General features: G+C 35.8%; 1 protein-coding gene across 7 annotated transcripts in view; it reads left to right on the top strand.

Moving 5' to 3' along the window:
* The window catches only part of LOC106088659 (transmembrane protein 47), a 50041-nt gene extending 40258 nt beyond the window's left edge, over window positions 1-9783 (top strand). For 4 of the 7 annotated variants that reach the window (XM_013254280.2, XM_013254286.2, XM_013254281.2 and 1 more), the window contains 5 exons: window positions 2818-2893; window positions 5462-5648; window positions 5958-6107; window positions 8860-8922; window positions 8998-9783. In XM_013254280.2, coding sequence (XP_013109734.1) covers window positions 2818-2893; window positions 5462-5648; window positions 5958-6107; window positions 8860-8922; window positions 8998-9158 — 637 coding nt within the window. In that variant the 3' untranslated portion in view covers window positions 9159-9783. Of the gene's footprint in view, window positions 1-2005; window positions 2670-2817; window positions 2894-5461; window positions 5649-5957; window positions 6108-8859; window positions 8923-8997 lie in introns of all 7 variants that reach the window. The other 3 variants (XM_013254283.2, XM_013254284.2, XM_013254285.2) reach the window with 1 other exon arrangement.
* Window positions 9784-13250: the final 3467 nt, after the last annotated feature.

Genomic DNA, 13250 nt, shown 5'->3' on the forward strand with positions numbered 1-13250 from the left:
AATAAATTATTAATTGATTATCAAAGATAACTTAATCTAGTATCACAATACGTATTTTCACTTTAAGCTATTGCAACCGAGTATTGTAGTTTGGTGTTGTCTTTGTCCTCTTTGGTGTTGATGGACATTTGTATTCTCTCTTGAATCCGTAGGCTCTTCAGTATATATTTGTATTTATTTACAATCCTCTCTTTTTCCAGTATTTTTAAGTTCTTCAAATCCGCCGTGTGTTTGCCCTCTCATTTTTCTTTTTCGTTGCCCTTGCACGTTATTTTTATGACTCTCGACATTACTGATGAAATCGGTTTAAATTTAAATATAACTCTCATTTTAATATATCACCCGATTTTCACTCCTACAGCCACTGCAAGCGAATTTATTGACCAATTATCCCAAATTATTGTACAACGCTTGACTCGACAACAACCACTATATCTAAGAAGTTTGGTCGAAATCGGTTCTGATTTAGATATAGCTCCCATATATATGTTTGTCTGATTTTGAGAAATATTCCCATAATGTGACCATTAATTAACCTATTCTCTCGAAATTTGGCAGGAAGTTTTTTTATGACTCTCGACATTGCTGGTGAATTTCATAGAAATCGGTTCAGATAGATATAGCTCTCATACATATATATTGGCCGATTTTCGCTTCTAGAGTCACAGAAAGCGCATTTATTGACTAATCTTTTCAACGCTTGTACAACGCTTTTCTCAACGACTACCACAATACCGAAGAAGCTTGGTCGATCCCTATGATCCGATCTTGCCGATATTCAACAAAAGGATTAAGAGCGGTACCAGAACTCGCTGTGCTAAATTTCAGCCAAATAGGATGAAAAGTGCTCCTTTTATTGGTTCATTATGCTATATTATTGTAAGTGGTTTATGTGGCAGCCATATCCAAATATGGTCCGATCTAGACAACATTTGATAGGAATGGGTAGCGGGCTAGCAGAACACACTGTGCCAAATTTCATCGATTTCGGGGAATAAATGGATCTTTTATGGTCTCAATACCCTATATCGGGAGATCGGTCGGTGTTTTATAGGTCAGCTATAGCCAAATATAGTCCGATTTGAACAGCACTTTACAAAAATGGGAAGGGGTCTATCAGAACTCACTGCGCCAAATTTCATCGAGTTTGCAATAATGTTGTCATTTGTCAACTGTAGTTATGACAATTTGAAAATATTTGCTCGAAATGTGAAATGGATTGTTTACTAACCCATCTGAAAACAAACAGCGAGGTCCATCAAAGTTGGTTCAGAATAAGACAAGGCTCCCACTTTGTACTCATAGGGTAGGTGAAGGGTATCCTAAAGTCGGGAACGTCCGACTTTTGTCTTTTCTTGCTGGTTTAATACTTTTTACTGGAAAAGCCGGTTTAATGCCGTTGAAATTTTGTCCTTCAAGCCTAGCTCGTCCATCCACTTACTTCTAAGTCACAGTTGAATATGAATCTTCTTATTATCAATTTGAATTCTTCGCTTCGAGTTCTCATGGGATATTATATTGAATTGTACCATGTCCAGCTACCCATTGTCACATATTTTGAATAATATAAACTTATGATTCGAAAAATCAGATTCAATAGATACTGCCCAATCTTAGATCTCTGTATGTTGCCTAATGTGAGCTTAAAATCTACAATCGTTTGAATGTCCTAAAGTTGTGTCACTTAATCGTTAGTGATTTACCGCAATGCTCTTCTGATACCGATATGTTCTTCTGACTTAAGCCGTTTTCGCATAAACGTTTGATGCTGCAGTTCGATTTAAAAAGATGTCATCGTGGAGCCCACAATACCTAAGCTAAGATCAATCATCATCATCATACGCTGCTGCTGCCAATAATGCGCCAGCTAATAAACATTCTCAATGTGTTTTACAATTTATTTTATTTGCTGTTTTGTCTTCTTTTCTTAAATCACCATTATCTGTACAATAAGCTGCTTTAAAAGTATTCACAATCTAACTTCTCTTAACTCTAATCTCCAAAGGTGTTCAAAAGTGCATTAAAATCATCACATCAACAATATAATCCAAAAGAAATCAACTCAAATATACGAAACATTGCAAGAAAAGCCCAAGGAGGCCCACCAAATGATAATGTAAAAAAGAATAAATTAAAACAAGAGCATACAAAACAAAGCTCATAAATATCAAGAACTTTGCAACGTAAACAATTAACCAACAACTCGTTATTAATGCATTCCCCTAAATATAAATCAAAACGAAAACCCAAAACTAAGAAAAAAACAATTAAATTCCAAATAACTTAGAAAGGGAAGAGAAGAAACAAAACAAAACGAAAGAGAAAAAACAACAACACAAAGAAGAGACTTTTTTTAAACTAACCCTAACAACAACAACCAACCAACCAATCTACGAAACAAAGTCAAAGCATTTGTTTATTATTTGTAAATTAACTCAATAAGAATCTCTCTCTCTCTCGCTAACCAAATAAGCAATTAAGTAACATCTTGAATAATTCATAAGTACACCCATACATAGATTATTGAAAATCTAAGTAAACCACATACATACATACTACACAAAACATCAACATCAACATCAAAACGACTACAGCTGCAAAATAGCGAAAGCATTTTTTTTAATATAACATAACTAAAATTCAATCTACAAACATTCTGTTTCAAACTGGTAAGTGTGTATGAAATAATTTGATATATTTTTGGTTTTGTTGTTTTTGTTATTTGTTTAATTGCTTATGCGCATTGATAATAATTTACGGAAATTCTAATAATTAAACAAAATATGTGTTTTTGCTTCTTTTCCAAAAAAATTTTAGTTCACGACGTCCATCACCATCGAAAATGGCGCCCACAACGACTATCGAAACCATAACAATCACCCGACCGTTAAAGGTAAGATTTAATTATTATCGAAACATGTAGCAGTTTTAATTTTAATTGATTTAAATACAATATAATACAGAGTAGCTGACACAAAATGTAACCATTTCAAACGACCACTTTTTTGTGCGGAAATATTTTTTATTGATGATAAATATTGACCGAAGCGGTCAAAATGTTTATACGAAAAAACACGTTGGGCTGAGGTCAATGGATTCTTTAAGCATTTTATTTGGAAACTATGTTTTCTAGATGATGATATAAATGCTACTGCTGAAATGATTGAGAAGATAATTTTAAATGGAATGAGGACATTTTTGTTCCCGTTAAGACTATAACGGCTTAATCAGACGACAAATATTGCCAATACTGAACTGCTGCGCAAGCAGGCAAGATCTTCGTGTGCCAATGTGCTTAGGCGCAAAAAATTTCTTTATGAACAGCGTCTGCGAAATAAGGTTCTTGCTTCTACACGAGGAAGTTAGAGCTTTTGGTCGTTCGTGAAAAGAGTAAAGGGTAGTTCTTCGTCTATTCCAACTCTTGTTAAGGATGATCAAACGTTCACTGATCCGGTTGATAAGACTAAGCTGTTGGGTGATATTTGCCTATGCTCCGCTCTGTCCAAAGTCATGGAGAGCATGGTTAATCATCATCTTGTGAGGTATTTAGAGTCTAATGGCCTTCTTAGCGACCAACAGTATGGGTTCCGCAGAAATCGCTCAACGGGCGACCGCGTGGCAATTCTGTCTGAACGTTGGAGTCGCTCAATCCATCAGTTTGGTGAAAGTAAGGTTGTAGCTCTGGATATCTCCAAGGCATTTGATAGGGTCTTGCACTGTGCACTACTATCAATGCTTGTCGCATTTGGTGTCGGTAATGGCTTCGTTCAATTTATTTCGAGCTTTCGCAGAGATCGCACTATTCGAGTCGTTATAGATGGGTTCTCATCCAATGAGCATAAATTGAGCGCAGGTGTATCCCAAGGCTCTGTTCTTTCCCCTTCTCTTTTTCTTATTTTCATCAACGATCTGTTGGGTCAGACATCGAATCCGATCTACTCATTTGCGGTTGACAGTAATCTCTGTCATTCGTACTCATTCGACCATAGGCCGAGTCTTCGAGAGATTGAGGACTAGAGGCGGATTATGGACGATACACTCTGCCAGGATTTGCTGGCCATTTGTGAGTGGGGTCGATTGAATCGAGTTGATTTTAATGCACTGAAGAATCAGTGCTGCTTGTTGTCAAACAAACGATTCGCTGACCCATTACGATCATCTTTGTCTATCAACGGTGTAGAGTTCGAGCAATCAGAAGCTCTTGATATTCTGGACATGAAAATACAAAGTGATGTCCGTTGGGCTAAACATGTATTTGAAGTGTCGAAAGAAACATTCAAGAATTACTTTACTCCGTAAGAATTACTTCACTCCGTAAGAATAACTTCACTCCGTCTGATATTCTTAACATCTACACCACTTTTATATGACCGAAAATGGAGTACAACTTACATGTATGGGCTGGAGCTTGAAAATCATCCCTGGAGCTACTGGACCGTGTACAGAGGAGAGCGATGGCGTTGATTGGGGACAGTGGGGTATCCAACTATATTGCCTCCCTTCATCATCGTCACAATTTGGGTTGTTTGGCGTTATTCTATCTGTACTTTCATGGTGTGTGATCGTCTTATATTCGTCTTCTTTTTCTTGATGTAAGGATTTATGTCAGGGATACTAGACATTCCAGGAACTCACACCCGTTTGTAATTGATTGGCCAACGGACCGCACAATGCATTATAGAGAGAATACTTATTTCGCCCGAACCGTTCGTATGTGGAATCGACTTCCTGCTAAAGTTTTTCCCACCCACTTTGACATCCAAAGATTTAAGACAAATGTCAATACATCCTTTGTACTTTTACTCGATATGTCCATGTTTTAGCCTAGTACTGACTTCGCCTTTTCGTCCGAACAACTTTCAAAACGAACTACAAACAAGTGAGAAAAGGAAAAAGTCGTGCGGTGCCGACTAGATAATACCCGACACCTATCCTAAAAACGAAAATTGAAATGTCTGATTATAAAAGTTGTGCAAGTGTGTGTTGTTATTCCAAACACTTTGAATGGCTAGTGTATCATTATTTCGGTTACGCCATGTAACTTCATCAGCACTTTTGCCAAATTGATTAAGGTGCCCTACATACCCAAAGACTATTGAGTACGGTGTAGAGCAAGCTTTTGTTTAAGTACTTCAAATCTCCGTACTTACATAACCACAGTAGTGGTGTAGGGTATAATGAAGTACCAAGGTGGCGTATGTCGTATGGCATATGTGGGCATAATTATGGACAACTAATCATACACTCCATGACAAGAACTGTTGAAGAAAAATTTTTGACGCATTTGGATATAAACGCCAATTAAAAAAAACACCAAAAACCTCAGAGGAAACAGCCAATTTTTTTCTTTTCTTACACCAGTGTTCTCTTATGCACTTTATTTCACTAATGATGTATTTTATTATTCTTTTCCTCTCGTTCTCGATTTCGTTGCGATCTTAATTCAACAAAATGTTTATAGGTCATTGCATTTATATGTGGCGTTATTGTTATACTATTAATGATTATGGCATTGGCATCCACCGATTGGCTAATGGCTGAAGGCTGGCGTCAAGGTCTATTTGTACACTGCATCGAAGAGGATGTATTGCCACCACTTCCATTTAATATAATCGATCCTCCAGGCTGTTATCCCAGTCGTGACGTTTGTGAGTATTGCTTTGCTTTTATTATTGGGTTGCCAAAAAGTAATTGCGGATTTTTTAAAAGAAAGTAAATGCATTTTTAATAAAACTTAGAATGAACTTTAATCAAATATACTTTTTTTACACTTTTTTTCTAAAGCAAGCTAAAAGAAACAGCTGATAACTGACAGAAGAAAGAATGCAATTACAGAGTCACAAGCTGTGAAAAAATTTGTCAACGCCGACTATATGAAAAATCCGCAATTACTTTTTGGGCAACCAATAAAATTTCTATGATTGTCATTAATGCTTTTTTTTTGTTTTTTATTCTAGTTTATATCAAAGCAACAGCTGTCCTATGCGTTATAACACTAATAACAGATGTTATTGCGACAATATTAACGGGACTTGGCTTAAAAACCCAAAATCACACATTAAAATATAAATTTTATAGAATTGCGGTATTAGTAATGCTATTATCATGTAAGTATAAAAAACAAGTATCAAATATTTAATTGAAAATAGGCTTTTAAATGTGATTCAAAAAATTTTTATTGTTATACCATTTAAACACTAAATATATGTGGCAAGATAAGAGGTCTGTTCAAATAAGAGGTACATTTGAGAGTGATACTACAATACTAGAGTGTCAATGCTCTAAAAATTTAACTTACTAGGAGAAATCGATCGAATAGAAAACAAATCAATCATGTTGGGATTACTTTGTTGAACGTACACCCAGAAAAAATAATTAGCTGATATAAGCATTGTCCGCTGATTTTTTATTAAACATTTTTTAGGTTAGGTTAGGTTGAAAAGAGGGTGCAAATATTAATCTACCCCATGCCACTATAGACATATACCCTAGCCAGAAATCGGTTTGTTGTGTGCTTTAAAAACTAAAAAGTAACCTCGAAAAAGAAAATCTATGTTAGGAATTCCGTGCTACTTACAATGGTATTGGTATTCATGTCTGGTATTGTATCCCCACCAAAGTGTCGGTATCTGTTAGATGCGAAAGCACTTAGGTGGGGTTACAATACCAGGGTTAATAAAGGAAGTCATGAGAAAAAACCATTGTACGAAATGTTTATCTAATAGGATGAAAATTGCGCCCTCTATAGACGCAATGTATCTTAAAGGATACACTCAATGTCCGGCTGCTTATTATTGTTTAGTTTTGCAAAAAAATTAACTTTTGCGAAAAATATCGATCGATATTTAGTCCAAAAAGTAAATATCGATAGTACCGATAGTGTTATCGATATTTTACCAGCTCTAGGCTAAAGGGAGCTTTGATCATACGGCGGCTACGGACTCTGTGTTATCCTTGACACAATGTCCGATGTTCTAGGCAGTGTGGATTACGGATTGCCTGAGCCGCAATTAAAGAAATGGTGGAATGGCTAAGATACAATGACATAACGACAATTGGCATAAATATCTTCTCAGACACCCAGTCGGAACATACTATTTTTAAATTGAAGAAACGCCCTCGTCTTCAGTCACTTCACGATCAGGCCCCAAGGGCAACAAAAGACAGATGGTCACAAAGTGGGAGCTGAACGCTCCAAAATTATGGGGCCGAATCTAGATTTGAAGAGATTGACCGCTTTACTATAGCTAGCTAGAACAGACAGAAGCAAATTTAATTTTTCGAAACCCCATTTGAAGTTAGAAGACAATATAAAAGAATAAAACATAGACTAATGGCTTAGGTACAGTCTTATTCTCCTGTAGAAATAAAGAAGAGAGAGCTAATCCTATTGTTAAAAAAAATAGAATAGTAGAAGTCATGGGTGTGAAGATGAATTCGAAAATAACTAGTGACCACCATGTCCAAATTTGGAAGGGCCGTGTTTCTATATGCGGCGATGGTGGCCATATTTCTCTTCAGGCGATTTCTTTTTCTATAAATGGCCATATTCGACCTTGTAAGGAGATCTTTTGGGACTAATACCTTACATTACTGAATAGAGCATCTCAAGATCAGTCCACTGAACAAATTTGGAAGGCGTATGTTGTTATTGTAACCACATTTATATGTGGCGATCCTCGTCATGCTCCTGTAGATGTGCAAGTTCGTTCTGGTCCAAAGGACCGATCGCTGCGAGAACAGGGTGGCCATTGATTATTTAAAAGAGCCAATAACCCGCCTTGTCATATCGATCATCGTAGGCACTCAGTATTTATGCAAGAGCCGGTGACACCTGGCCTCTCACTCAGACTCTCTGCTTGATACCGCTGAGTGTACGCGACAGCCGTTGCAGCATTTCACTATCCGAAACCTGTGGACGCGCCCGGTAGCTCGCAGCTTAGCTTCTCGTAACAGCAATGAACACCACACAGATCGGACCTCAATGTACCAGCCTGTGTGGTGCTCACAGCTATCCCGTGCCGGTTGGAAGGCATATCTTTTGTTGTTGTTGTTGTAGCCACATTTTCATGTGGATGTGGCGATCTTCGTCAAGCGCCATGTTTCTATATGCGGCGATGGTGGCCAAATTTCGCTTCAGGAGCATTTTTTTCTATAAATGGTCATATTCGACCTTGTAAGGAGATCTTTTTGGACTAATACCTTACATTACTGAATAGAGCATCTCAAGATCTGTCCACTGAACAAATTTGAAAGGCCTATGTTGTTGTTGTAACCACATTTATATGTGGCGATCCTCGTCTATCACCTGTAGGTGAGCACGCTCGTTCCTGTCCAAAGACCGATCGCCGCTGGAACAGGATGGCCATTGGTTATTTAAAGTCGCCAATAAACCGCCTTGTCATATCGAGCATCATAGGCACTCAGTATTTGTGCAAGAGTCGGTGTCACCCGGCCTCTTACTCAGACTCTCCGCTCGATACCGCTGATTGTCCGCAAGTGCCGTTGCAGCTACTCCGTATGGAGCATTCCACTATCCACAACCTGCGGACGTGCCCGGTATCTCGCGGCTTAGCTTGTCGTGACAGCATCCCGTGCCGAGGGCAATCTTTTTTCATGTGGCCACATTTCATATGGTCATAGCCTATTGTCGGCTGAGCATTTTAAGAGCTGAGGCGACACACTGATAAAGCGTATGCATTTAACAACCTTGTTAAGCTTGCAATAAATGCAATTAAAAGGTACGCTATAAATAATTTGTATAAATTTATCATAGCATTCCTCTTAGTAGGTAACCAGGAATAGGGCCGTTCTAACTTAACTTCTTTCACTGATTTGATTTTTGTTTTCTTCTTACAGTATTAGCTGTATTATCGGCCTTAATAATCTATCCCGTATGTTTCGCTGGAGAATTGAATCTGGGTAAGTTTTGTGCAGCGCATTTAGATTTATTTATTTTAAACTTATGACAAATCGATAAAAAAAAAAATATTTCAGCGAATCGACCAATTTGGGAATTTGGCTGGGCCTATGGCGTTGGCTGGGGCGCTGCCATTTTCCTATTTGGAGCTGTTGTTCTTTTACTATGCGATAAAGAATCAGAGGAGATCTACTATAAGGAAAGAAAAATTGTACATGAAAACCAAATGCGCGCCTAGGCCAGGCCGCACGACCTGCCTGACGTCGTTCTTTAGACATATAAGTATACTTTTTGAATTGAAAACGAAACAAATTTTTAACGATTATTATTATTATAATTATGATTATTATGTATTATTATTACAATTATTATGATTTACACATATCGTTTTTTATGACTCTCTCTCACTCTCACTCTCTGTAAATGGTTTAAAACAATTTTTATCGAAACGAAAAAAGAGAAAACATACAAACTTTCTTCCATTTAACAAACACACACTTTTGTCCATACCTAAAAGTGAACCAAACAAAAGAAAAAGAAAAACAATCCCTTTCAAAAAGGGACCAAAAGAAATCCTGCAATTAGTTTATGTTTTTTATATTGTTTTCCTTCTTTATATGATTTATCATACTACTCATACTACACCTACTCATGGTAAACAGCATATAATGAACCCGATTTGTTTTTTTTTTGTTGTTTTCATTACACCTTAAGAAGAAGAGAAGAAACACACAAAAAAGTCACACATTAAAGCATAAATTTGATACAACAACAAATCAGTTAAACGTCAAAGAAACCCTTTTCAAAAACAAGATGAAAAGTAACGACGACAACAACAATTACACTACATTAACAAAACCAAATGAAAAAAAACATTTATCGAGAAGACCATCATAGGCATTATTAGAATTGCATATATACAACATACATATACATCATATATATATATACATACATCTATATACATTAAAAAGGAAACAAAACTATCTCTCTATATATATGTGAATCATAATATCATATATATATATACATATATGCATATATATAGAATCATATAACAACAATATCGTATATATATATTAAACAACAACGGCGGCAAAAGCATATTTGTTTGGAGCTTTTTTTGTTTTTGTTGGAAAAAATTTTTTGCTTAGTTTAGTTTTTATTATGACATTTTTTGTTTTTTTCCCGTGTCACACATTGGAGAAGAAAAATGTTAAACTTTTTATATTGTTTTGTAATTGATTCGCTACCGATAGCATTACTTTTTCTTTCTCTCTCGCTTTCTCTTTATCTTGCTCTCTTTTCAAGGTACATACATATATAAATAGGGCTTAAAATAATGGAAGTATTAGAGGTTTATTCTATTTTTTCAAATATTCGGCCGTTTACTCTTGGTGTAGAAATATGCCATGTTTTAAAAAAAGATGAATTCATTTGCTTTTTACTTCGTCAATGCGGTTTACTTTTCAATCAACATTCAGCAACACCCATTAGTTTGACAGTTACTCTCTTTTTTATTAGAGAGAGAAAAAATGTAAACCTCTGTTATTTCCATTGTTTTCATTAAGCACGAATTGGAGCCCTTAGGGTTTTAAAACAGGGTTTTATAAAATAAAGATATGCTTGCATAGAAGAGAGAGATGCCAAAGTAAGCCTGTCATTTCCATTGTTTTCATTAAGTACGAATTGGAGTCCTTAGGGTTTTAAAACAGGGTTGTACAAAGTAGAGATATGCCTGCATATGAGAGAGATGCCAAAGTAAGCTTCTGTTATTTCCATTGTTTTCATTTAGCACGAATTGGAGCCCTTAGGGTTTTAAAACAGGGTTGTAGAAAATAAGGATATGCTTGCATACGAAAGAGATGCCAATGTTTTGTTTATGTTTTCAATCACGATCGCAAAAGTGATTAGTGCATGGCGCATATCGTGCCCTAACCGAAAAAAAGATGTAAGTGACCAAGTACACTCACACCATGGCATGTTATTCTACACCGGTGATGGGCACACCAACACTGTTTAAAATACTGTGTTTGTGTGAGTATCAATAAACATCAACTAAATAAAATAGCTTTGAAATAGAAGCAACCCAACGAAGCCACAAGCAGTTGTTTACACCGTATGCTTCTATTCTTTTTTTCTTTATCCGCGGACATAGATGCTGCCCATCTATGTTCTACACCATTCGCTTGCACAGGCTGCGGATAGTGAAATGCTCAGAGTAACTGCAACTGCAGTCGCGAACAATCTGCAGTATCGAAGTCTCTCAGTGGCAGGCCAGGCAGCGCCGACTCTTGCTTTAATACTGAGTGCCTATGACAAGACGAGTTATTGGCGCCTTCAAATATCCAATGGCCATAACGTGCCCGCGGCAATCGGCCCTTTAGACCGGAACGAGCTTGCGTATCCACATACAAATATGAGGCGCAAGAACAACATTTCCCTAGAAAATAATGTGCAAATCTATGTGTGTGTCTATTCAATGCTTCTTTAAATAAATTTTCCCAAAAATGAAAGGCAATGGAAACTTAAAACATGCATACAATGAAAATTATAACGGCTTGGTATTAACGACTTAACGCCTTATTCACATAACTTTATGAAGCCTTAAACTAGGTCAAATAAACCTATTTCAAATCTTCATTAAGTTTTGTGAATAAAACCGTTAGTTTTTGAAGCAAAGATAGATATGATTAGTTATCGATTTCCTTAGAACAAATAATCGATTTCTAACTTTCTTCTTTTTGGCTGTTAGTTCCGATGCACAATAGATCGTTTTTGTTTGTCCCATTTCCCAGTTCATAGAGAAAGAACTTTCCCCTTAAGGGAAATTGGAATTGGGAATTTCTCTTTCTTAAGGGGAATCGGGAAACCATAACCCCTACCGCTCTCTCATATAATCTGCGAAATGTTGCAATTGAAATTGGTTAGAGTGAATATCGATCTAATGCTCAATAAGTTCTTTCGCTGCTGTCTTAATACGGATGAAACAAAGAAAAATTACATACAAGTGAATTGGCAACTACTCTTAGGGTAAAGAATCATTTACCGTTGTTTTAAAACCCTTTGATATATGTAGTTTATATTTTTTATTTTTTTTTTATTATTTTCTTCTTTAATTTCATATCCTTTACTATTAAAAGTAAAATAAAAAAGAATCATACAACCAAACAAAACAAATTTTTGGCTATTATCGTACATGTAGTATGTGTGTGTGTGTAATTGTAAAAATATTAGAAATCTTGCTCTCCCTCCTCTCACTCACTTTCTCTCTCTCTCTTTAAATATATATAAAAATACATACATATACGGTATATGGTATCAACAAACAAACAACAAATGTATTACAAAAAGCCACAAAAAAGTTTTAAACGAAAAAGAGATCCTTGGAACTTCACATTAAGGAAAAACACCTTCCCTAACTCAATCATTTTCATTGAGTTCTTAAAAAAAACCATAATCATCATCATTATTATTACATTTTGTGTTTCTGTGACTTTTTTTCAATGAAATTAAATGAGAAGCAAATTTAAAACACAAAAAACCTTTTTAGTGAACTCTCATTTTACCTTTATATATATATACATTTTTTTGTTTATAAACATCATATGTTTTTGTATTATTTTAAGGTTATCGATATTTTAAAGGATTAAAACATTTTCAGATTGGTTTTGATTTTTTAGGCGGCTCCTTTTGGGTAGTAGTGCGGGACAAACACCCAGCAGATGTTCTATTGGTACTTCTACGTCCTTAAGGCTTTTGCAGAAATTGTTATTTGCAACCTTTTATCTATCAGGTTGTTGCCTAATCAGACCACAAATGTCGAATTACATACACAGATGAACCGAGTAAGTCTGTAAAACTGTCAAGTGCAAAGACCAAAAACAAAAAAGAAAATTGAGAAAAAAAGAACTTATAGCATTATTGTGAATGAACAATGAAGGTGATTTAGCTAAAGAAAATTGAGAGAAGAGATAACTAATAGCTTTATTGTGAATGAACAATGAAGGTGATTTGGCTAATTTTTCACCAAATTCGATTTTTTGTTTGCTTTAAAACTTTAATTTTTCTATAAAACATTTTTAAACCTTTTTTGTAAGTAAGCTTTCTTTTTTGTATATTTGTTTGGGTTTTTGCAAAGTTTTTATATTTCTCCATGCCTATTTCTTATGCTGACTCTCAAGAAAGAAACAATAGGAAACACCCGATCTCTAATCGTTATACATTTAATGTCTGTAATTCAGACTGAAAGGGGCACCGCAGCTCAGAGGTTAGGCATATTCGTCTTTGACATTGAACGTCTGGGTTCAAATCCCGGCAAGAGCATTAG

The sequence above is a fragment of the Stomoxys calcitrans genome, chromosome 2, assembly GCF_963082655.1.
Source record: "Stomoxys calcitrans chromosome 2, idStoCalc2.1, whole genome shotgun sequence".
NCBI lineage: Eukaryota > Metazoa > Arthropoda > Insecta > Diptera > Muscidae > Stomoxys > Stomoxys calcitrans.